Source organism: Chiloscyllium plagiosum, unplaced genomic scaffold (assembly GCF_037043375.1).
Source record: "Chiloscyllium plagiosum isolate Xiang-an unplaced genomic scaffold, Cpla_swu_hap1 HiC_scaffold_49, whole genome shotgun sequence".
NCBI lineage: Eukaryota > Metazoa > Chordata > Chondrichthyes > Orectolobiformes > Hemiscylliidae > Chiloscyllium > Chiloscyllium plagiosum.
Genome location: NW_028270187.1, coordinates 3238734 through 3264716, shown reverse-complemented (window position 1 = coordinate 3264716; position 25983 = coordinate 3238734). Strand labels below are relative to the sequence as shown.

At 42.7% G+C, this 25983-nt stretch overlaps 2 protein-coding genes and 1 long non-coding RNA gene across 6 annotated transcripts in view; 2 read left to right on the top strand and 1 right to left on the bottom strand.

Moving 5' to 3' along the window:
* LOC148135381 (uncharacterized) overlaps window positions 1-25983 on the bottom strand; it is a 293567-nt gene that overhangs the window by 246271 nt on the left and 21313 nt on the right. Inside the window, exon 2 of one of the 3 annotated variants that reach the window (XR_015755083.1) lies at window positions 18595-21033. The exons of 1 other annotated variant lie outside the window; for it this stretch is intronic. The gene's annotated coding sequence lies outside the window, so the exon portion shown is untranslated. Of the gene's footprint in view, window positions 1-18594; window positions 21034-25983 lie in introns of those variants that run through there. One more of the 3 variants, XR_015755082.1, reaches the window with a different exon arrangement.
* On the top strand, window positions 1501-4010 carry LOC148135382 (histone H3). Its single transcript, XM_087984904.1, has one exon. The coding sequence runs from the start codon at window positions 1502-1504 to the stop codon at window positions 1910-1912; it is 411 nt and encodes a 136-aa protein (XP_087841030.1). The 5' UTR covers window position 1501; the 3' UTR covers window positions 1913-4010.
* The window catches only part of LOC122544642 (uncharacterized), a 38938-nt gene continuing 17561 nt past the window's right edge, over window positions 4607-25983 (top strand). For both annotated transcript variants that reach the window (XR_015755144.1, XR_015755143.1), the window contains exons 1-3: window positions 4607-4811; window positions 5386-5467; window positions 15162-15209. This is a non-coding gene — a long non-coding RNA (uncharacterized LOC122544642). The remainder of the gene's footprint in view (window positions 4812-5385; window positions 5468-15161; window positions 15210-25983) is intronic.

Sequence of the window (25983 nt, the reverse complement as noted above, 5' to 3'; positions counted from 1 at the left end):
GTGACATCTTAAAAAATGTCCATAATGCAGAGGAGGTGCTGCTGGATTATTTTAAACAGAAATGGTGGATAAAGCACGAGCACCTGATCAGGTGGACATGGAACATGGTGATAAGCTAGGGAAGTGATTGTTGGGCCCCTTGCTGAGATATTTGTATCATCCATAGTCACAGATGAAGTGCAGAAAGACTGCAGGCTGGCTTATGTGGTGCCACTATTTAAGAAAGGTGGTAAGGAAAAGCCAGGGAACTATTGACCAATGAGCGTAAAATCAACAATAGGCAAACAGTTGAGGGGATTGTGAGAGACAGGATTACATTTTTTGAAAGGCCAGGATTGATTACGGTAGTCAACATGGCTTTCTGCGTGGGAAGTCATGTATCACTAACTCAACTGAGGTTTTTTTAATTGGTAAGAAAGAGGACTGATGAGGGCAAAGTGGTGGACGTGAACTATATGGCCTTCAGTAAGGCGTTTGACAAGGTTCCCCATGGGAAATTGATTAGCAAGATTGGATCACATGGAATACAGGGAGAACTAGCCATTTGGATACAGAACTTGTTTGAAGGTAGAAGACAGAGGGTGGTGGTAGAGGGATGCTTTTCTGACTGGAGGCCTGTGACAAGTGATGTGCTACAAGGATCACTGCTGACTCCACTGCTTTTCATCATTTATATAAATGATTTTAGTTAAAAGATGACAAAACACCCGGTTATATTCCAACAGGTTTATTTAGAAGTACAAACGTTCGGAGTGCTGCCCTTCCATCAGGTGTCTGGATTTAGGATGCTTGTACTTCCAAATAAATCTGTTGGACTATAACCTGGTGGAGTGTCATTTTTAACTTTGCACACCCAGTCCAGCACCGGCACCTCCACATTATGTTAGGTGGATTAGTCAGGGGCAAATGTAGGGGAATGAGTCTGGGTGGACTTGTTGGGCCGAAGGGCTTGTCTCCACACTGTCGGTAATCTAATCATAAAGTGAGATCCTGTCCTTTTATCGGTCTACACTGCATTAGCTTTTAAAATTGTTAAAATTGGCGGGATTATTCACGGTCGGTACAAGTTCGGTTGTTCAGTTTGTCTGGGCTGTTTTAAACCCCGCCTTACCTCCTGCCTGTTACAGACAGATCAAGCAATGATCCCGCCTCCTGTCCGCACTGACTGCTAACTAGGTTTTAAAGAGTTACCATAAAATATTAAATTTTATCTTAGTTGCAGACGGATGGTGTTTTGCGTTTTATTGGTTACTTTAATCTCAAGGTTTGTGAGGGTGAATTCGGCGGGTATTTTGAAACTGACCAACTGTCATTTCACGTTACCCAATCAGATTCCAACAATTCTTTTCCTGCCTTTTCTGTTTCTCTGTGGGCTGAGGGACAGGGCTGTATCCAATCCCAGCTCTAGGGCGGGCTCTCCGTTCCCTTAAATAGGCAGCACCGCAGCAGCCTCAGCATTGACAGCAGCAGCCTGTGTGTGTGTTACAGAGAGTTGAAGAGAATGGCCAGAACCAAGCAGACAGCGCGCAAATCCACCGGAGGGAAAGCTCCCCGCAAGCAGCTGGCGACCAAAGCTGCCCGCAAGAGCGCTCCGGCCACGGGCGGAGTGAAGAAGCCTCATCGCTACAGGCCCGGCACGGTGGCTCTGCGGGAGATCCGCCGCTACCAGAAATCCACCGAGCTGCTGATCCGCAAACTGCCCTTCCAGCGCCTGGTGCGAGAGATCGCTCAGGACTTCAAGACCGACCTGCGCTTCCAGAGCTCGGCGGTGATGGCCCTGCAGGAGGCCAGCGAGGCTTACCTGGTGGGACTGTTTGAGGACACCAACCTGTGCGCCATCCACGCCAAGCGGGTCACCATCATGCCCAAAGACATCCAGCTGGCCCGCCGGATCCGCGGGGAGCGCGCCTAAACGGAGCCCGGCCGGCCCTGCACATTCACCCCGAGAGAGAGAGAGAAACACAACGGCTCTTTTAAGAGCCAATAAACAACCCAGAGAGAGCGAGAAGCGATCGCAGTCGTTGGAACATGGCTTTGTGTAATATTAAAGGGGTGCGGGCATGACATCAGTAATGCATTTCAGGGGATTTCGTTGAAAACACAGTTATGTAATTTTCACATGCTTCATTATAGTAGTGCAGTATTAAATCCCCTCTGTGCCCCTTGGTGTTCCCACCAGCTGTAACTATGTAATCATTGCTGAGAAAGCGGGCGGGAAAACATGGCGCCAAATCATCAACCGTTTTCTTTCAAATTTGAAAATCCTGCCGAAATGTAGATCAGAGAAGGGAGCTTTACGGAAAACAATGCATTCGTATTTAGTTATTACCCGAAAGAAAAATTGCAAATTAATGAGTCTAGAAGCTATTTCAAGGATTCGAGATTGCCTTCGGAGGATTTCATGAACGTTCTTCGGCGTGAGCGCATTAATAACGAACGCCGCCTTTAGGTTTTATTTTAATACCGTGCTGCCTTATTGCAAAAGCTCCACATTAACAATTCCAGTCCGGCAACTGTTCTGGTTTGATCTCGGTTCGTTTTGAAAGCTTCTAACTGACAGCAGCAAACCTCCGCTACCAGAGAGATCGCTCAGGACTTCAAGACTGACCTGCGCAGGGCCTGAGTAAAAAATTAATGGGAAGTCAGTTAAACAACAAAGTCAAGCGATCGCAGATGTTGGAACATGGCTTTGAATGACATTAAAGAGGGACGGACGTCACGGCAGTAATGCATTTCAGGGGAGTTAATTGAAGACACAGATCGCACAAACGGCAGTGATTAGAATATACGCTGTTGTGAATGTTATGTAATTTTCACATGCTTCATTATAGTAGTGCAGTATTAATACCAGATTAAATCCTCCCTTGGTGTTCCCACCAGCTGTAACTACATGATCATTGCTGAGAAAGCGGGCGGGAAAACATGGCGCCAAATCATCAACCGTTTTCTTTCAAATTTGAAAATCCTGCCGAAATGTAGATCAGAGAAGGGAGCATTCGTATTTAGTCATTAATTTGCAAGTTTTCTTTCGGGTAATGAGTCTAGAAGCTATTTGAAAGATTCGAGATTGTCTTCAGAGGGAATGAATACCCTCATTCAGCCCTGTGAGGATTTCTTGAACGTTCTTCGACGTGAGCGCATTAATAACGAACACCGCCTTTAGGTTTTATTTTAATACCGTGCTCCCTTATTGCAAAAGCTCCACATTAACAATTCCAGTCCGGCAACTGTTCTGATTTGATCTCGGTTCGTTTTGAAAGCTTCTAACCGACAGCAGAAAGCCTCATTTACATTATTTTGCAACACAACAGAACCCGCCATGAGTTTTGGAAATTAAAAAAATAAAAGTGTAATGTATCTACCCGTGGGTCTGTAAGAAAAGGAGCACTTTTGTTTCCGAGTGGTGACACTCAGGGCTCACACCCCAACCGGGGCTTGTCGCTCCCGGAATAATCAAATATTAGAGAGTGACTTGAGCAAATAGCAGCAAACGGAAAGAAGACAGATTCACTGGTGTTTAATATGCTCCCGAGAGTCAGGGAGAAGAGAGGGCACATTCTCTACTCTTGATGCCAGCGCCAAATCATCAACACCTTTCCTTCCAATTTGAAAAGCCCGCCATTTCACAAATAACGGAGTATGTTTCACATAGAAAAATGATGTACATAAAAAAGGAGAACGTTGTTCAGTGGAGAATTCATCAATACTTGTTAATTAGGTTATATATATATACTCCAGACAATCTCTCTCGCTCATTCATTTGCCTAACTGCATCCATATCTTTCTACTTTTTTCTTCTTCTCTGGACCTGAAGAACTGGCAGACACTCCATCAGGTGATCGTGGAGGGCTCGATCGTAACACAATTTATGGCAAAAATTTGCAGTGTGATGTAACTGAAATTATACATTGAAAAATTGATTGTCTGTTAAGCCTTTCATCTGTTAGAATACAGTGATAGTTTCACTTCTTTCATGTGTAAATCACAAAACCATTTTTTTTAAAGTTGCATTCTCGGGTTAGCTGTTAACAATGGTGATAGCTAGACAATATGTTGAAGGTGTTGGCCCCCTGTGTTCTCTGTCTATGACCTGATGTTTAGATTGATTCTAATCTAAAAAGTGAGATAACAGAGTTCTACATAAATTGATGCAGTTTTTGAGCTCAGAATTCGACATGAATGTAAACAAAGGGTTTCGTGATTTACACATGAAAGAAGTGAAACTATGTTGAGTGATTTTTAACTTTGTACACCCCAGTCCAACACCGGCATCTCCAAATTGCGAATCCTTACCCTTACCATATCATTACCCAAGTACCACTTGTGATTGCTCGCTCAAACAAGGGAAACAGCTTCTCTCTATTCACCCTGTCCCACAAGCCTCATAAATCGTTTATACTTCAATCACGTGTTCCCACCGCAGTCATCTCTACTTTCGAGAAAACATTCAAACTTTTGGAAGTAATACTTGTGCTTTAATCCCAATCCCAAATATTGCGCTGGATTTATCACCGCTGCTGCCACAGTCAGTTTAATGTGAATAATTTATTCCTGCATCCTTAGGCGCATGCGCGATACTGCCCTTCCTCCAAAGCTGACTGTTCCGGAGCAGAGGAGCAATGCGGGAGGCCCTCCCCCAGCGCTGCCATTGAGGGGCATTTACTCAGTGAGTGCAAGAGGTTTGTTTGAAACAGACCGCAATGGAGAGATCAGCGCCCAGGGAAGCGAGGGAACAGCAGGCTCCTTCCAGCAGCACATCGGGATGGGAGCCTGGGACACAGAGGGGGCTCCGAGACCGGGATTGATTCGGGGTGAGTTCAGGGAGAACCGGGGGCTGTTTGTAAGAGGCCGAGCGGAGCAGGAACTGGTCCCGGAACTTGGAGTGAGCGGGCTGGGGGGAAGAGAGAGGCCTTTCTCGGGCTGTGTGTGGGCCTGCTGAGGGAGGCAGAGCGGGAGGAAGCTGCTGTGGGACATTCTTGGGGTTTGCAATCCCATAAACACTGATGGGAATTCATTGTTTGGCTTCTATTTCATGTTGTTTGTTGCGAATAGACATGGAATAGTAGGTAATTAAAGGACAGTATATCTAAATGTGAGAGTAGTGCCTGTTGTTCTTCCGTCAACAGTTAATGTATTGGGAGCTGAATATTGAACTTGCAGATATTGGTTAGTTTTTGTACCATAGTAAATTGTTTTAGAATTTCGCAAACAGAAAAAAAGACTGGGAGGAGCTTAGAGCTAGAGTGAAACTAGTCCTTGCTCTGTTCACCTTGTCCTGTTTAAAAACAAAGAATTTTCATGGTCATGACCTGAATATTGCATTGATCAGTTGATGTCTTTCTACTTAGCTGACTTACAGAAAATATCCCTCTTGTCTTCCTCCAGGCAAATGATTGATGGACCAAGACAATGTAATATTTCTTCAGTACAAAGCCAAGTGTGACCAGCTGCTTCAAACAACCAGCAGGTATGTTACTGTTGTCAGATTGGAGAACATCCTTTCCACAGTCAGAGTGGATTGAGTCAGACACACATTGAGCTTAATTTCCAGAAGTACACATTCAATCCAAGAGTCAAACACAACTGATGCAATATATTTTTTGATTTCTCCCTATATTCAATGCACATCAGTTCAGTTCCCATAAATGCCATGATGCTTAGTCAATTATCATTTGCAACATCAGAAGAGGGATAGATTGTATCCTCTTATGAAATATACATTCAGGAACTGTATTAACTCCACATGTAATGAAGGCAATTTTAAAGTTACAGTCAAGATGAACAAACAGATCATTCTATTACATTGTTACAGCAAGGATTTCTGAAAATATATAAGGAAACTTTGGCATTATCAGTAACTGTGAGGGACAAAATTAGTCTTTTGATAAATAGAAGTCCTATGTGAAAGGCACAACAACTAAACAGGGTAAATTCCAAATGAACCTCTGAGCCAAAGCCTGACATACACACAACCGCCATCTCCAACCCACCCTCTTATGTGTGCTTGCATACATATGCACACACAGCATTCTCTCTCTCACAGCTACTGACTGATTTACAATTGTTGCAAATTTGTACACCATCCTGAAATACTCATTCCAACATCTAAAAGTAATGAAAATCCATATACACCGCAACTAGCAGAAAACATTTCATCAAACTGATTTCTACTCTCATGTCAATCAAAGAAATTTACAGCACAGAATAAGTCTCTTCAAATTATTAAGTCTGACTGATCAAAGACAGTCTATAACAACATTGGTACCTGATCGGTTCAGGTGGAGACCGTCCCAACGGTGCAGATCCCCCCTGTTCCAAAACTGATGCCAATGCCCCAGGCAAGTAAACACGTGGCTAAGGAATTGGTGTGGGAAAGAGGGATTCCACTTCATGGGGCATTGGCATCAGTTTTGGAACAGGGGGGATCTGTACCGTTGGGATGGTCTCCACCTGAACCGATCAGGTACCAATGTTCTAGCGAAGAGGATAAATAGGGTGGTCCGTAGGACTTTAAACTTCTGAGTTGGGGGGAAGGGAAAGTGAAAGCGACAGGGAGTATGGAGGTAAATGGCAAGATAAGCAGCAGGATAGCATGTTTCCAGGCGGATTTAAAATTGAGGCAGACTGAGAATACAGTAAAAAGCAAGGATAATTTAGGACATATGACTTCCAACATCTCTAATGATAAGGAAGTTAGCATTAAGGCATTTTACCTGAATGCTCGTAGCATTCATAACAAAGCCGATGAACTAATGGCACAGATAATAGTGAATGATTATGATGTAGTAGGCATCACAGAGACTTGGTTACAGGGGGGTCAGGACTGGCAGTTAAACCTCCATGGTTTTTCAACTTATCGAAAAGACAGAGAGGTGGGCAGAGGGGGTGGGGTTGCCTTGTTAGTTAAGAACAAAATTAAATCTATGGTATTGAATGACATAGCGTTGGATGATGTGGAGTCTGTGTGGGTGGAATTGAGGAACCACAAAGGCAAAAAAAACATAATTGGAGTTGTGTATAGACCTCCTAACAGTGGTCAGGACCAGGGACGCAACATGTACCGGGAAACAGAGAAGGCATGTCAGAAAGGCAAGGTTACATTGATCATGGGAGACTTCAATATGCAGGTGGACTGGGTAAATAATGTTGCTAGTGGATCTAAAGAAAGGGAATTCATGGAATGCTTACAGGATGGCTTTTTGGAACAGCTTGTCATGGAGCCCACAAGAGAGCAGGCTATTCTGGACCTAGTGCTTTGCAATGAACCAGACTCTATAAAAGATCTTAAAGTAAGGGAACCCTTAGGAAGTAGCGACCATAATATGGTAGAGTTCAGTCTGGAGTTTGAAAGGGAGAAGGCAAAATCGGATGTAATGGTGTTACAGTTGAATAAAGGTAATTATGAGGGCATGAGAGAGGAACTGACTAAAATAGACTGGAAGCAGAGGCTAACCGGGAAGACAGTAGAGCAAAAATGGCAGGAGTTTGTAGGTACAATTGAGGACACTGTACAGAGGTTCATTCCCAAGAAAAGAAAGATTAACCGGGGAGGGATTAGACAACCTTGGCTGACAAAGGAAGTCAGGAAATGTATTAAAGAAAAAGAGAGATCCTATAAAGTGGCTAAGAACAGTGGGAAATCAGAAGATTGGGAAGGATACAAAAGCAAACAGAGGATAACAAAGAGTGTAATAAGAAATGAGAGGATCAAATATGAAGGTAGGCTAGCCAGTAATATTAGAAATAATAGTAAAAGTTTATTTCAGTACATAAGAAACAAACGACAGGCAAAAGTAGACATTGGGCCACTTCAAACTGATGCAGGAAGCCTAGTGATGGGAGATAAGGAAATAGCAGGAGAACTTAACAAGTACTTTGCGTCAGTTTTCACAGTGGAAGACATGAGTAATATCCCAAAAATTAAAGGGTGTCACGGGGCTGAGTTGAGTATGGTTGCCATTACGAAAGAGATAGTGCTACAAAAGTTAAAAAGTCTTCAAATTGATAAATCTCCTGGCCCCGATGGGATACACCCTAGAGTTCTGAGAGAGGTGGCTGAGGAAATAGCAGAGGCATTGGTTGAGATCTTTCAAGAGTCACTGGAGTCAGGAAAGGTCCCGGATGATTGGAAGATGGCTGTTGTAACCCCCTTGTTCAAGAAAGGATCAAGGCAAAAGATGGAAAATTATAGGCCAATCAGCTTAACCTCGGTTGTTGGTAAAATTCTAGAATCCATCATTAAGGATGAGGTTTCTAAATTCTTGGAAGAGCAGAGTCTGATTAGAACAAGTCAACATGGATTTAGTAAAGGGAGGTCATGCCTGACAAACCTGTTGGAATTTTTTGAAGAGGAAACAAGTAGGTTAGACCAGGGAAACCCAGTGGATGTGGTCTATCTAGACTTTCAAAAGGCCTTTGATAAGGTGCCACACGGGAGGCTGCTGAGCAAGGTGAGGGCCCATGGTGTTCGAGGTGAGCTGCTGGGATGGATTGAGGATTGGCTGTCTAACAGAAGGCAGAGAGTTGGGATAAAAGGTTCTTTTTCAGAATGGCAGCCGGTGACGAGCAGTGTCCTGCAGGGTTCGGTGCTGGGGCCACAGCTGTTCGCATTATATATTAATGATTTGGATGAGGGAACCGGGGGCATTCTAGCGAAGTTTGCCGATGATACGAAGTTAGGTGGACAGGCAGGTAGTACTGAGGAAGTGGGGAGGCTACAGAAGGATCTAGACAGGTTGGGAGAGTGGTCCAGGAAATGGCTGATGGAATTTAACGTGAGCAAGTGCGAGGTCTTGCACTTTGGCAAAAAGAATAAAAGCATAGACTACTTTCTAAATGGTGAGAAAATTAATAAAGCCACAGCACAAAGGGATCTGGGAGTGCTAGTCGAGGATTCTCTAAAGGTAAACATGCAGGTTGAGTCCGTGATTAAGAAAGCGAATGCAATGTTGTCTCTTATCTCAAGAGGGTTGGAATATAAAAGCAGAGATGTAGTACTAAGACTTTATAAAGCTCTGGTTAGGCCCCATTTGGAGTACTGTGTCCAGTTTTGGTCCCCACACCTCAGGAAGGACATACTGGCACTGGAACGTGTCCAGCGGAGATTCACACGGATGATCCCTGGAATGACAGGTCTAACATATGAGGAACGGCTGAGGATACTGGGATTGTATTTGTTGGAGTTTAGAAGATTAAGGGGAGACTTAATAGAGACGTACAAAATAATACATGGCTTGGAAAAGGTGGATGCTAGGAAATTGTTTCCGTTAGACGAGGAGACTAGGACCCGTGGACACAGCCTTAGAATTAGAGGGGGTCATTTCAGAACAGAAATGCGGAGACATTTCTTCAGCCAGAGAGTGGTGGGCCTGTGGAATTCATTGCCATGGAGTGCAGTGGAAGCTGGGACGTTAAATGTCTTCAAGGCCGAGATTGATAGATTCTTGTTGTCTAGAGGAATTAAGGGCTACGGGGAGAACGCTGGTAAGTGGAGCTGAAATGCGCATCAGCCATGATTGAATGGTGGAGTGGACTCGATGGGCCGAATGGCCTTACTTCCACTCCTGTGTCTTATGGTCAAATAACAGTTGACTGAGCTAACAATTCTAATTCCTTTCAACCAGCATTCCATTTTCGTAAAACTATCATGGCAGCAGAGAAGCTGTCATCTCCATCTGTATCGTAACTTCATTCTCCATTTCATCATTTTGTAGTTATTTTATTTTTCTCTCCAGCAAGTAAGTTTTTTTTAAAATTATTCTATATGTATTTCAAAATTCGTTTTGATTTTCTATGAAGAGCCCTGCATTCCTCTTGACCCTCCCTTCATTATAGTACAAAAAAAAGCAAGGAATCAGGATATAGTTTTCTGAAGGAGTCATTGGAATCGGATCATTACTATTTAAATCATTATAGAATGAAAGAGAAAGCCAAAATTGGTAGGATTGTCAATCTGCTAATTGTTTTTTCCAACAGGAGTTGATATTTAAATTGTTAAATTCAATTTATTGAACTATTCGTCACAGAATGGTGGAAAATAAAAGTCCTTTTGATTTTCCCCTCCCTACCATAGAGCAAAATAAGAGTCTGCTAGTGGCTTGCACCAGATCCTGTCCACATGAGTAAATAAAATAGAATTGGCCAATTCTCTTTCCTGTTCAAGGAACACTGTGGTCAGTCAGCTGCAATGCAGTTGAAGTAACCCTACTGTGAATCCTCTTGCAAGGATGCCTGCCTTGAAGAAGTTTTCCTCCTCTCTCTACAAGAATCTCAGGGAGTCCCTCTCTACCTTCTCCCCACCCCCACCCTCCTCTCACTTATCTCTCCACCCTTCAGGCTCTCTGCTTGTATTCCTGATGAAGGGCTTTTGCCCGAAACATCGATTTTACTACTCCTCGGATGCTGCCTGAACTGCTGTGCCCTTCCAGCACCACTAATCCAGATTATCAAACTACACGTGCAGTGCCAGAGATTAACAGATATACAAACACATCCACTTTCACAGACAGGAGCTGAGTCCAGTGGCAATGGATTCATGTCAAGTAGCAGAAGTTTGAACACTGAAGTACAGTAGCAGTTACTAAAAGTGACATGTTTCAATTTGGATGACACTGAAGCACTGTGAAACACAATAACCAAGAATAAGGAGCACATTGATATCTAGTATCAGAGAGTGAATTAATCTCATTCTCACACTGAGCCTGGTGCTGATGAACACACACTTTCTCCACACTCACATTCTGGTTGAGGGCCTGAGTAATGCAGAAGCATTTCCATACTTTTTTTTAAATATAGGCAACACTGACTTATAAGGCATTAAACCCACCTCATAAAGTGTACCAGATCATGACATGCAGAACGGGAAACACAAGGCGACAAAAAAAGTGTCAGTGTGATATAGACCAGTGCCACTCCTTTAAAGTGATACAGATTGGCAGCACAACAGAAAACTCACTCACACACAGCCACTTAATGCTGAAAGGGAAAAAAAAGAAATTTAGGCCCAGGTATTTCCAAATATGGACAGTTATAAATTGATTCACCAAACCATTAACCGTTTCAGTTAGTGTCAGATGTTATATCTTAGTGTCCAGCAGCAACTGATAAAGATTACTGCATACACAAAAAATAAAAAAAAGTCTGAATGCAATAAAATTCAGGTTCATGGCAAAGATAACATTAATCCCTCAATCACAAAAGGTTAGTGAATATTGATCAAGTTTATCCTACACTCAGACCAAAAAAGCACAACTGAACATGGAAAGAGAATGAGATCCACATACTCTACCTGGTGCTGTGGCCCACAGAATAAAACTGGCACTATAGTTATCAAAGATAGGTAACTGCAGAAATAATCTCATATTAGCGTTTAGATAGAGATACTGGCAGTGAGTGGATAAAGTTCAGAATCCCAATAGTTAATGGAAACTAGTATGGAGAACAGATGAAGAACAGAATGTCCAGTCTGGACACAAATTGGTTGGGCCAATTCTGTGACTCTACCATAAATGACATAATGCATTAGAGATTAAGGCCCAATCACAACACCCTAAAATCTACTGTCTCAGAATCAATCACAGTCACAGAGAATTCTTTTTCCTAAATTCATTCATGGGATGAGAGAATCACTGGCGAGGTTATTTATTGCCAATCCCTAACTGCCCAGGGGGTAGTTATGTGTCAGTCACATTGCTGTGGGTGTGGAGACACATGTAGGTCAGACCAGGTAAGGTTGGGAGCTTCCTTCCTTAAAGGACATTAGTGAACCAGATGGCAAACAAGAAAAGATTTCTTGTCATCGTTGGACTCATAAAATATTATTGGCTGTCAGCGAATTAAGCAACTTTTGATGCATGAGAGTTGAAAGTGACTGGTACTGATTGAGGACTTGATTTTCAGTCACACAGCACAAACTGACAAGGTTTGCTCAATTCCTGAACTCTCATGTGGACAGAACAAAAACTGAAAGGCGGAGATTGATGGCTGCTGTCACACATTCACTCTGCAGAAACTGAAAGGGAGAGCATGATACTTAAACAACAACCCCCCCCCCCCCCCCCCACCACCAATCCCCCACACACACTTCAAAAACACTGGCAGGTACAGTCTGATGAATGCACTTGCACATCTGTTAACTAGACGTTGACAAATTGAGATTCACAGCTACATCCTGAGTTACACAGAGCAGAATATAACAGGGACAAATTGGTCAATCACACTCAAATGCAGGACATTTCAGAGGAAGACATTCTCATTCACAAAGCAGAAACTTATTGGAACAGATTGATAACACTCTGTTTCAAATTACTTAAATTGACATGTATGGTTTGATAATGACACTCTCATATTCACAGGAGAAACTGACAGGTAGAGATTGATAACACAAGAAATCAGTGTTACATTTGAGGTCTAGTGACCCTTTCTCAGAACTGAGTGTGTGCATTTTCCTAGCTGCCACGTGGTCTTCTCTATTCTGGGGAAACTGAGTGTAGATTTGGTGTCCACTTTGCCAAACACCGACATTCTGTCCAGAAAACAAGACCCTGAGCTTCCACTTGCCTGCCACTTCAACACACCACCCAGTTCCCTGATGAACATCTCTGCCTCAGGCCTGCTGCAGTGCTCCAGCTAAAACTCAGAGCAAGCTGGAAGAACAGTACCTCATTTTCTGGTTGGGAACACAACAGCCTTCTGGACCCAATATTGAGTTCTACAACTAGGGCTAGAGCTCTCACATGTCATTACCCAGAACCTCTCACACCAGGCCTTGTTATCACAAGGTCTGCTATTAGACATCAACAGTCACTATCAGTCCTGGTTAATGGTGATTCACCTTCCTCGTCTGATCGTGATCTTTGGATTCTATATCCATCTAGCATTTACTCCTGACCCTTCAACATACCCTACCTTCTGCAGAAAAACTAATCATTTCCTGGCTACCATCAGTTCTCAGGAAGGGTTACTGGACTGGAATTTTTAACTCTGATTTCTGTCCACAGACTCTGTCCGACCTGCTGAGCTTTTCCAGCAATTTGATTTTGTTTCTGATTTCCAGCATCTGCTGTTCTTTTGGTTTTCATTTCGAGATTAATAACTACATTTTCATATTCACAGAACAGAAACCACCAGGGAAAATTGATAACTACATTCACATGTTCACAAAAGAAAATTTGTCAGGCAAACATTGATAAATACACTCACATTTACAATTCGGACCCTGATTGGGAAGGATTCTTAACTAAACCTTCACAAAGCAAAACCTGACAGGGACTGTTAGTTTTTAACTTCTCCTATTCACATAGCAGAAACTGGCAGGCTGAGATTGACAATTACTCAAACATATTCACCAAGCAGATATCCTCAGGAGGCTAAGGAAATTCACCGTGTCTATAAAGACTCCTGCAAATTTTTATCGATGCACACCACCTATCTGAATGTGTCACAGTGGTATGGCTACTGTTCTGCCCAAGATCACAAGAAATTACAGTCAGTTGTGAACACAGTCCAATCCATCACTGAAAGCAGCCTTCCATCCAAAGGCTCCATTTATACTTCCTCCTGTGTTGGAAAAGCAACCAACATAATCAAAGACCCATCTGACCCTGGTTCTACGCTCCTTCACCCTAGTCTGTCAGGGAGAAAATGCAGAAGTTTGAATATACCGTCCAGCAGATTCAAGAACTGATTCTGTGCTGTTGTTAGACTTTTGAATGGACGTCTCAAATTTTAATGTTATTCTCTCTCTCTGCACCATTAACACTATATTCCAGATTCTGTTCTATTGCCCGAATGCACTTTGATATGATCTGCCTGTAAGGCACTCAAAACAATACTTTTCATTGATTTTCTGTACATGTGACAATACTAAATCAGATCAAATCAAGTGGATAACTACACTCACATGTTGCAGAATTTGAGAGGTACAGGTTGATAGCTACAGTCACACAACCTGACAGGAAAAGATGAATAAATACATTCAAACCCTGACATTACAGCACCTGACAGGAAGGATTGATAACTCAACTCTCTTATTCACAAAGCAGAAATTGATAGTGACAGATGAAAGCTCAGCTCACACATTCACATAGCATAAACTGGCAGGGATTGACAATTACACAAACATATTCACCAAACAGAAACTGACAGCTATAGATTGATAACTATATTTTTGTATTCACACAGCAGAGTCCGAAAGGTACAGATTGACAATTACACTTTCACTTTGACAAAGAAGAAATTGACAGATCGAGAATTATAACTACTGTTCACATTGACAGGGAAGAATCTGACAGGGACAGATTGGTATTGACTCGCTCAAATTGAGTAGTAGAAACAGATTGACAATGACACTCTGGTGTCAAATCACAAAACCTGACAGGTATTGATGGATAATTGCACTGAGAAATTGATTATAGCTAAAACTGACAGGTAGAGATCAATATCTACATTCACACAGAAGATACTGACAGGTACAAATTGATGACTGCATTTAATATTCATACAGCAGAAACTGGCAGGGAGATACTGAGAATGACACACCCGTTCTCAATGCTGAAACTGACAGGTTCAGGTTGATAACTACAGTCAGATACACAGCAGAAATTGTTAGGGAAAGATTGTTAAGTAAATTCACACATTCACAACGGGAGAAACTGACAGGTATACATTGATAACTGAAATCTCACATTCCCATCAATGAAGCACATAGGGACTGATCCTATTTATTTAAAATGTATTTATCAATGTCTCTGCTTCACTTCACTTGGACATCGCCACTGATGATGTTACCTGGCCAGGTAATGAAACGTCTGGATATCAAACCTACAGCTCAGCGAGCAAACCTACACCCTAAACCTCAACCTGAGCTACAAACCTTCACAAACTTTGCAAAATACAAACGTGTATTGGGTAGCCCCATTGTGGAGCTGTAGAGGTGTTGGTTAGTATCTGGTTTTCAGTGAATTGGTATAGATTTCTTTTGTTACAATCACCAGACAAAGAGAAACTCAGGCCAAGAATGGAGTCAGACTGGTAGTTCTGTTTGAAATGCCGGCTTGAAAGAAACACAGCCTCATGATTATAAAATGAATATTACATTGAATGGTTTAATACTGTCAAACTCAATGTTGATTTACGGGGATGTCTCTTTTCTCTTCCTCCAGACAATTACATGAAGGAGCAAGACAATGCAACATTCTCTCAGTACGAAGGCAAGTGTGATCAGTTCTTTCTAACATACAGCAGGTATGTTATCACTGTCAGACTGAAAGACAGACTTTTCACAGTCACAGAGCAGTTTTATTAGACACAATGGAGCTCAATTTCTAGAGAGAAGTTTTTACAAGAATAGTCAAATACCACCAAGCAATTATAACTTTTTTGTCCCTCTCCATTCTCAATTCACATTTCCTGATTTCCAATAAATGTTATCATTCACAGCCATTGAGTCATCGAGATGTACAGCACTGAAGCAGACTCTTTGGTCCTACTCATCCATGCCAACCAGATGTTAGAAACTAATCTAGTCCCATTTGCCAGCATTTGACCCATATCCCTTTGAACCCTTCCTATTCATGGACCCATCCAAATGCCTTTTAAATGTTGTAATTGTACCAGCCTCCTCCACTTCCTCTGGCAGCTCATTCCTTACTCATACCATCTTATGCGTGAAAAAGTTGCTGCTTAGGTACATTTAAAATTTTTCCCTGTTTACCTTAAACCCATGCCTCTAGTTTTGTACTCCCCACCCCACTCAGGGAAGAGACATTGTCCCTCATGATTTTATATACCTCTGTGTGGTCAGCCACGGCCTGTTCAGCCTTTCTCTATAGCTCAAATCCTCCAACCCTGACAAATTCCTTGTAAATCTTTTCTGAACCCTTCAATATTTCACAATATCCTTCCAATATGAAGGAGACCAGTATTGCATGCACTATTCCAAAACTGGCCTCACCAATGACCTGCACAGCCACAACATGACCTCCCAACTCCTATACTCAATGCACTGACCAATGAAGAAAATATACCAAACGCCTTCTTCACTGTCCTATCTACTTGCGACTCCACTTTCAAGGAGCTGTGAACCTGCATTCCACGGTCTCTTTGTTTAGGAACACCATGATCTTACCAGTCCTGGTAAGTGTACCAGTCCTGCCCTGATTTGCCTTTCCAAAATGTAGCACCCCAGATTTATCTGAATAAAACTCCATCTACCACTCCTCAGCCCATTGGCCCATCTGATCAAGACCCTGTTGTACTTTGAAGGAACCTTCTTTGTTGTCCAATTTTGGTGTCATCTGCAAACCTATTAACTATACCTGCTGTGTTCAAATCCAAATCATTCACATAAATGATGAAAAGCAGTGGATCCAACACTGATATGGTGGCACACCACTGGTCACAGGTCTCCAGTCTGGAAAGCATCTCTCCTCCACCACCACTCCCGTCTTCTACCATCGAGCAAGTTCTGCATCCAGTTGGCTACCTTCCCTGTATTCCATGAGATCTAACCTTTCTAACTAATCTCCCATGAAGAACCTCGTTAAACGCCTTTCTGAAGGCCATATAGATCACATCCACCACTCTGACCTCATCAATCCTCTTTGTTACTTCAAAACAACTCATTCAAGTTCATGACACACTTTTTCCCACGCACAAAGTCATGCTGACTATCCCTAATCAGTCCTTGCCTTACCAAATGCATGTAAATCCTGTCTTTCAGGATTCCCTCCAACATCTTGCCCACCACCGACATCAGACTCACAGGTCTATAGTTCTCTGGCTTTTCCTTACCACCTTTCTTAAATAGTGGCACCACATTAACAATCTTCCAGTCATCCAGCACCTCACCTGCGACTATCAATGATAAAAATATCTCAGTAAGGTGCCCAACAATCACTTCCCTACCTTCCCACAGAGTCCGAGGGTGCACCTGATCAGGTCTTGGGGATTTATCCACTTTTATGCATTTCAAGACATCCAGCACTTTCTCCTGTGTAATAGCGACATCTTGAAAAATGTCCATATGTATTTTCGCACATTCTATTCTCTTCCATGTCCTCCTTCACAGTGAACACTGATGCAAATTACTCATTTAGTATTTTCCCCATCTCCCATGGCTCCACGCAGCAGGTGCCTTGCTGATCTTTGAGAGGCCCTATTCTCTCCCTAGTTACTGTTTTGTCCTCAATCGATTTCTAAAAACTCTTTGCATTCTCCTTCCTTCTATTGGCCAAAGCTATCTCATGTCCCCTTTTTGCCCTCAGGATTTCTCTCTTAAGGATACTCCTACGACCTTTATACTCTAAGGATTCACTCAATTTCTTCTGTCTATACCTGACATATGCTTCATTTTTTCTTAACCAAAACCTCAATTTCTCTCGTCATCCCACATTCCCGCCAGCTACCAGCCTTTCCTTTCACCCAAACAGGAATATACTAACACTGGGCCCTTGTTATCGCGTTTTGAAGGTTTCCCATTTCCCAACCGTCACTTTACCTCCAAACATCTGCCCCCAGTCAGCTTTTGAAAGTTCTTGCCTAATGCTGTCAAAATTAGCCTTTCTCCAATTTCAAAGTTCAGCTTTTAGATCCAGTCTATCCTTTTCCATCACTATTTAAAAACAAACAGATTTATGGTTGCTGGCTCCAAACTGCTCCCCCACTGACACCTCAGTCACCTGCCCTGCCTTATTTCCCAGGACTAGGTCAAATTTTGCATCTTCTCTAGCAGGAACATCCACATACTAAATCAGAAACTTTCCTTGCACACACTTAACAAATTCCTCTCCTTTTAAACCCTTAACACTACGGCAGTCCCTGTCTACATTTGTAATGTTAAAATCCCCTACCGTATCCACTGTATTATTCTTACAGAGAACTGAAATCTCCTTACAAATTTGTTTCTGAATTTCTTGCTGATTATCAGGGAGTCTATAATACCATCCCAATAAGATGACCATCCCGTTCTTATTTCTCAGTATCATCCAAATAACCTCCTGGATATATTCCCAGGAATATCGTCCCTAAGTACAGTATTAATGCTATCCCTCATCAAAACTGCCACTCCCCTCCTCTCTTGCCCCCACTTTCTAAGCTTCCTGTAGCATTTGTATCCTGGAACATGATGCTCCTTCTCTCGGAACATTTAAGAAATTTTCTTCGAATTTTAAAAGTCTCTTCTCCATCCAAGCCTTTAACACAATGGTACTTCCAGACAATGTTTGTAAAAACCTACTATTACAGCCTTTATATTCTTACATATATCTGAAATTTGTGTATATTTGTTTCTCAGTTTCCTTCTGACTGTTGGGGGGACCTATCGTACAGTCCCATCATTGCGATTATCCCTTTCTTATTTTAACCCAGATATTTTCAGTGGATGATCTTTTTCAGAAATATTTTCTCTAGTTAGAGCAGCAATGTTTTCTTTAATCAAAAACACCACTCTGCCTTCTCTTTTACCTGCCTTTCTATCCTTCCTATATCCCCTTCCTACTTCTATAATCTATTGAATACAGACCCAGAGTTATCCTCAATTGCTGTTTTTCTGACAGGTCATTCTTGTAAATGTACTCTGGGCTCCCTCCAACACAAGCACATCCTTCCCGATGTTAGAAACAAAATCAATAAAATTTATACGAGACCGCCAAAACTGGAAACAAGACAATTTATTCTACGATCTTGCAAGAAAGGGCATCAAATGCAGAAGCAATTGAGCAAATTGGAACTCAGGTTAGTGTACAGTTATACCCTTTGAGCTGAGTGAGGTCATCTCTCCAGACTCCTAATTACCCAATCTCTCTTACTGTACCATACCACTGCCCAGCTGCGCTCCACCCTTATTACTTCCCCCTTCCCCAGGTTGGCAACCTTCCTCTCTGTAAGTGCTGACACATTATTTTGTCGACAGTACATCAAGATCTGGTTTAACATTTTGTATCATTTCTGCTCGTACATTCCAAACTCGGACATTTCATTAACTTGTATAACCCAAGCATTTCGGTTATCTCAGCTTTTTACTGAAAACATTATTTTTAAAAAGTACTTATTTGCTATAATAATTACACACCAACGTTAGTATTTAATTAACCACAATTATACACTGAAAAGTAGAGATACTGTTCCCTAAATACCTGCAGAGTTAATAGTTCTCTTGCTGTACCCCTTTTCTGTATGCTTTTTCTAGATCTGCAAAAACAACACTTTTCCCCATTTCTAACAACTCCCCCATTTCTTTTCTTTTACCATTTGTTGTTTTTGCAATTTCTATTTTCTGCCCTCTTTTCACCCCAAGGTGTAGAGGTTCACAATCTTGCCATTTCTGCTCTCCTAAGTCTTTGTTTTCAAACTTTAGGAGTAATCTATTACTCTCTCTTTCTTGTGCGCTTACTTTTGTCATGACCATCATTGATTGTTGTCCTCCTCAGGACATTATCAACTTACTCATTATCCACTTTAACACGTTAAATCCTATTATTAAACCTACTATTATCAGTTATACATGAATGCCTAAATTAGCTAACCATTTTCCCCAACCGGTCAGTCCCCATTTCTCATCTTTTCGAAGTTTATCCTCAATTTCTTTTATATTCTTTATCTTTTTCTTTCTTATTTCTGCCTTATCTTCCACTAGGGAAGATGCGTCTGGGATGAAGGTGCAGCATTCCTTTCCAATCAGTGCACAGGTTCCCCCTTTTTCAGCCAAGAGATAGTCTAGAGCCATTCGATTCTGTTAGGCTGTTAGTCTTGTGGCAATCATTTCGGTGGCTATGGCCAATATTTGGGACTGGGTTTCTCCCGTTATGTCGGCGGTAGTATTAATTAATTTCTCAAGGGCAGCCGCCAGTTTATGTATCTCTACCCCTGCCCTTGCAGTGCCGTAGTGAGGGAATAGTGTCCACAACAGACGGTCAGATACCTCTCGGGCCTTACGTCTTAGTCCCCCTTCCTTTCTCGGGTTGTGTTCATGTTTTTCTAATCGGAGGTGAGCGACTATATAAGCGAGGTAATAGCAGCCACTCCAGCCTTTCTGGCTTTGAGGCAGTGATTCATCAACATCAAAACATGCATTTATTCCTATACATTCGGTCACTCGAACGTATTTTTCCCCGGGAATAAATGGATAGGCCTTCCGGCCGCATACCCAATATGTTCCGTTCAATATTCAGGGAACGGTCGTGGCAGTGGCTTGGCTGGTGTAGACACAATATGATTTTCCTAATTTGAAGGGTGCGGCGCCATTCTGATTACAAAAACAGGTAGTATTTACTGTTCCTTTCAGTGGGGAAATTATAAGGCCACTGACAATTCCCTGGGTTTTTCAGGGCTCGTCTAGGGAACCATACCGCAAAGTTATATTTGCCCCTGTCAGATTTCCACTTTGTATCATTTGAGCCCGAGTCAAATTGTTGTACATCGTACACTTCCTTTTTGGTGAGCGGTATTACCGAGGTGGGGATCCCAGGTTTGCCATGGTGTGGGATCTCTGCACAGACCCAACAGTTGGTAAGTCCCTCTTGTTCAGCATAATTTTGGCATAGTGTAGTAAAGTGATTTTTCCTGTCTCTTGAATAGTTAGTACTACTAACGTTACAATACTATACTAGTACCTGCCCATCTCTAACCCCTGTCTACAGTCCTGCCTATCTGTCTTAATCTTTTAGGCGCCAGGGAGAGGTGAGTCCACACAGCCCTTACAATCAATAACAATATATATATTAGCAAACGTTAAAAGAGTCTTTTTTCTCAGTTCATTCTTTCTTTCTCAGCTTAACTTTCAGAGGGTTGTCTGTAGGATGAGCGTGCCACTCCGTCAATGGGGCGTTCACAGGACCTTTAACGCGAGTGTGATGACTCCACCTTTTCTCAGCAGTCTGAATAGTTGTTTCACTAGTTAGGAGGGTTAGGAATGGTCCCTCCAAGCTCGGGTGCAGTTTGGTATCTTTCCAGGTCTTGATCAGGACCCAATCACCCGGTTGCATTCGATGTACTGCAAACTCGAGTGGCGGTGTCTGTACCAACAGGCCTTTATTCCTAAGAATAGACAAAGAAGAGCTGAGCGCCACAATATAGTTCTTTAAAAACTTATCATTGAACTCTGACCAGCTGTTAGGCACTCTTTCAGCCTCAATAATGCTTCCCTCTATCCCGTCCACTGCAATGTATTCATTGTGCTTTTTACTCTCAATCATCCGGGAGGACCCGTCGATAAACAACCAAAATGCAGGTGGATTCAAGCAACTGTCTGTGACTAACACAAGGTCATCCTGTTCTATTAAGATTGTCTCATATTTCAAGATGCGAGGGTCTGTGAGCCATTGTCCTGCTTTCTGATTTAAGAATTCTTTGCCTTTTACTCCAGAAACCTTGAGACCTTTGTTAGTTAATTTAACACCGCTAGGTCTAAAGCTTAGGGATGATTGTGCTGCTCCCGTATCCACTAAAAACACTGTTTCCTCTCCTTCAAGTCCCACCTTTAAATTTATCAAAGGTTCCCGGTGGGTCTCAGGAGGAGGGAACCCCTGACTCCCCTAATCTTCATCAAAAATCATCAATGATACCGCTTCTCTTTGTCGTCCTAACCTTGGACATTGTCTTTTAAAATGTCCTGTTTTTCCGCAGTAATAACATCCTGCCAGTTGCTTCCTTCCCCTACCATCTGCTCTCTGTCTCTCTTGTCCTCCTCTATTCTCTGATTCTAACTTTCTCGTAATTTCTTCAACTGCTGCAACCATTATTTTAGCTTTTTGTTTTTGTTTCTCCACTTCCCTTTTCACATACACTTTCTGTGCCTCCTAGAACAGATCTTCTATCTGTTTTTTCACTCCAGCCTTCTAATTTCTGTAATTTCTTTTGTATGTCCGGCCATGATTTAGTCACAAATTGGACCTTTGCTATCGGATCATCGGGATTCATTCCTGAATATTTTCTCGTGGCTTCTTTTAATCTCTGTAAAAAGGCTGACGGGGCTTCTTCCTTTTCCTGTCTTACTTCAAAGGCTTTAAAAAAATTCTGTGATTTAGGTGCTGCTTCTTTAATACCCAAAATTACCATTTCTCGAAAGTCCCTCATTTTTCCTCTATCGTGTTCATCCATACCCTTGCAACGTGGGTCCACATTGGGGAATTTGTTTTTAGCTGGTATCACTCCCTCACCCACCAGATGTCTTTTTTTTCCATTCCATCAGAGCAGCTCTTCTAATCATGCCCCTTTCTTCTCCTGACCGTACCTGATGTGGGGTGCTGACTACTAAGGCTCTCCTTAAAGTAAGTTTCCGACTCTCCTCTACCAATAAGGCTATTGCTACCACTGCCTGCACACACTCTGGCCAGTAATGTAGCTTTCCATTCTTTAATTAACAATGAATTAATGCAGTCATGTTTTAAATTAACCATGAATCAATATGACAGGTCACTGAGAATGTATGAAGGAATCCTGCCAATTAATATTGATTCAGGCTAACACAATTGAATTATTATAAATATTAATTTTTAATTATATATTATATAATTCAGGATGGAAACACAACAAGTGATTAAAACATTTTAAAAACTGTAATCGCGCAGTTCTGTTTGTTTACCAGTCACTTGTGACTTCTCATTCTGTTTCTGTAATTGTTTTGCTCGAGCACATTCATTTTGAAGAACCTCAACAGATTCCATAGCACTTTTTGCAGTTAATTCAATCCCCAATTTGGTGGCAATATCTCGTCATGAGCGCAAAACTGATTCTTCGTGCCTCTTATCACAAAACTGTTGCCATAATCCAATTAACTTTTTTTTTTCATTCCCACTCCCTTGGGCTTAAAATTTAAGGATTACCTTGCTGCCTCCCGTATCGTCTAGGAAAACTACGTCCTCTTTGTAAGGTCCCACCTTTAAATTTATCAAGGGTTCCTGGTAGGTCCCCCGGGGCAGGAACTCCTGACACCCCTATTTATCATCAAGGTTCATAAACAGCATTGCCATTACTTCCTTTTTCGGATCTGGACACTCTCTCTTAAAGTGACCTGTCTTTCCACAGTAATAACATCCCGCCTGTGGAGATTTCCACTTTGATCCTTGTTCCTGTCTACCAGACTCCTTAACATCTCCTCCCCGATCCTATCTCCTCACTTTATTTTCAACATGCTGCCCGCCACCATTTCGGTTTATTATCCTTTTAGAATTGTCCTTTTCTTTATTACCTCATCAACCATGGCTTATCATTATTTTTGCCTTCTGTTTCTGCTTCTCATGTTACGTTGCCAGATCAATTGCTGAGCCGACTTAACCAACTGAACAGCTTTAGGGCCATCTCATGGCCATTCCTCATCACCATTGCCTCATGGCCATTGCCTCTTCGTAGAATATGTGGAACAATCCATTTTCCGCAACTACACTAGCCCCACCCCCCACCTTTTCCTCCGCTACATCGATGACTGTATCGGCACCGCCTCATGCTCCCACGAGGAGGTTGAACAGTTCATCCACTTCACAAACACCTTCCACCCCGACCTCAAATTCACCTGGACAGTCTCAGATTCCTCCCTCCCCTTCCTCGACCTTTCTATTTCTATCTCAGGCGACCGAATCAACACGGACATCTTCTACAAACCGACCGACTCCCACAGCTACCTGGACTACACCTCCTCCCATCCTGCCCCCTGTAAAAACGCCATCCCATTCTCCCAATTCCTTCGACTCCGCCGCATCTGCTCCCAGGAGGGCCAGTTCCAAAAACGCACAACCCAGATGGCCTCCTTCTTCAAGGACCGCAATTTCCCCCCCGACGTGGTCGACGATGCCCTCCATCGCATCTCTTCCACTTCCCGCTCTTCCGCCCTTGAGCCCCGCCCCTCCAACCGCCACCAGGACAGAACCCCACTGGTCCTCACCTACCACCCCACCAATCTCCATGTACAGCGCATCATCCGCCGTCATTTCCGTCACCTCCAAACGGACCCCACCACCAAGGATATATTTCTCTCCCCTCCCCTATCAGCATTCCGTAAAGACCACTCCCTCCGTGACTCCCTCGTCAGATCCACACACCCCCACCAACCCAACCTCCACTCCCGGCACCTTCCCCTGCAACCGCAGGAGGTGCAAGACTTGCGCCCACACCTCCCCCCTCACCTCCCTCCAAGGCCCCAAAGGAAACTTCCATATCCGCCACAGATTCACCTGCACCTCCACACATATCATCTATTGCATCCTCTGCACCCGATGTGGCCTCCTCTATATTGGGGAGACAGGCCGGCTACTTGCGGAGCGTTTCAGAGAACACCTCTGGGACACCCGGACCAACCAACCCAACCACCCTGTGGCTCAACATTTCAATTCCCCCTCCCACTCCACCAAGGATATGCAGGTCTTTGGACTCCTCCATCGTCAGACCACAACAAAATGACGGTTGGAGGAAGAACGCCTCATCTTCCGCCTAGGAACCCTCCAACCACAAGGGATGAACTCGGATTTCACCAGTTTCCTCATTTCCCCTCCCCACACCCTGTCTCAGTCAAATCCATCGAATTCAGCACCGCCTTCCTAACCTGCAATCTTCTTCCCCACCTCTCCGCCCCCACCCCAGTCTGAACTATCACCCTCACCTTGACCTCTTTCCACCTATCACATTTCCGACGCCCCTCTCCCAAGTCCCTCCTCCCTACCTTTTATCTTAGCCTGCTGGACAAACTTTCCTCATTCCTGAAGAAGGGCTTATGCCCGAAACGTCGATTCTCCTGTTCCCTGGATGCTGCCTGACCTGCCGCGCTTTTCCAGCAACACATTTTCAGCTCTGATCTCCAGCATCTGCAGACTTCACTTTGTCCTCATTCCTCATCACCCAATGTTTTGTTTAGACCTTGATTTCTTTAAAGAAATATTGTAATATTTCTTGCTCCCTGTAATCTCAAATACAATTTATCAATTTATGCTTGCTTTTCTTTAAAGCCTGTTCCTAACTATACATTTTGAAATCTTACTTGTAAATATATATTTATATATTATAAATTCATTTATTCAGTGTTTAATATTCAAAATGCAAAATGCACACAGTTCCCAACTCTGAAATCCACCACAATCACCCGTTTCCAGTCCCCTGATTCAAATCCAAAACTAGTCCTCCCTAGTAGTCCTGACCAGTCATTGCTGAAAATGTGTTGCTGGAAAAGCGCAGCAGGTCAGGCAGCATCCAAGGAGCAGGAGAAGGGCTCCTGAAGAAGAGCTCATGCCCAAAACGTCGATTCTCCTGCTCCTTGGATGCTGCCTGATCTGCGCTTTTCCAGCAACACATTTTCAGTTCTGATCTCCAGCATCTGCAGTCCTCACTTTCTGCTGACCAGTCATTGCTCAATTACAATGCTATAGGTCGTGAAATAACCAGAGCTGCCTTAAAAGGATTTGTCTATTCAAGTTAAAACTTCAACTGTCCTCCATAAATCGCTTTTATGTAAGGATAAAAGAGATTAGTTAGAAACTGATAGTGAGGCAGTCATGACCTGTAAAAAGAACATTTTATTTCATAATCTTGCAGAATCCTTAACCTTAAAAGAAATCATGTTAAAATTTCCATAATAGAAATCAGATTCAAAACAGTCCTGGATCTCAAGCTCCAGGGAACATTCAATCACCAACAAACAAATGTGCATTCAGACTGAAGCACAACGGGTTAAACTTTCTACTAGCTGCACAGCTCTTTTTTCTCTCTCTCACACACACACACACAGACACCATCTCTCACAGACACTTTTGAGTTTCCCGCAACGACGACTCTAGCTTTTGAATATTTTTCTGGACGTCTGGCCATAAGTTAGTTACGAAGTGCCCTTCCGCTACTAGCCCTTCTGACACGAAGCATAATCTGATTTCTCCTGATTGTAAGGTTGTTTTTCATTGACATTTTATCATTTGTTTTTTATCCTTTCCTCGCGTCCGAGGATTGTACTTCCAATCTCTTAACATTTTTCCGAAAAGACTGTCCGTTGGGATGTGGTCCTCGGAC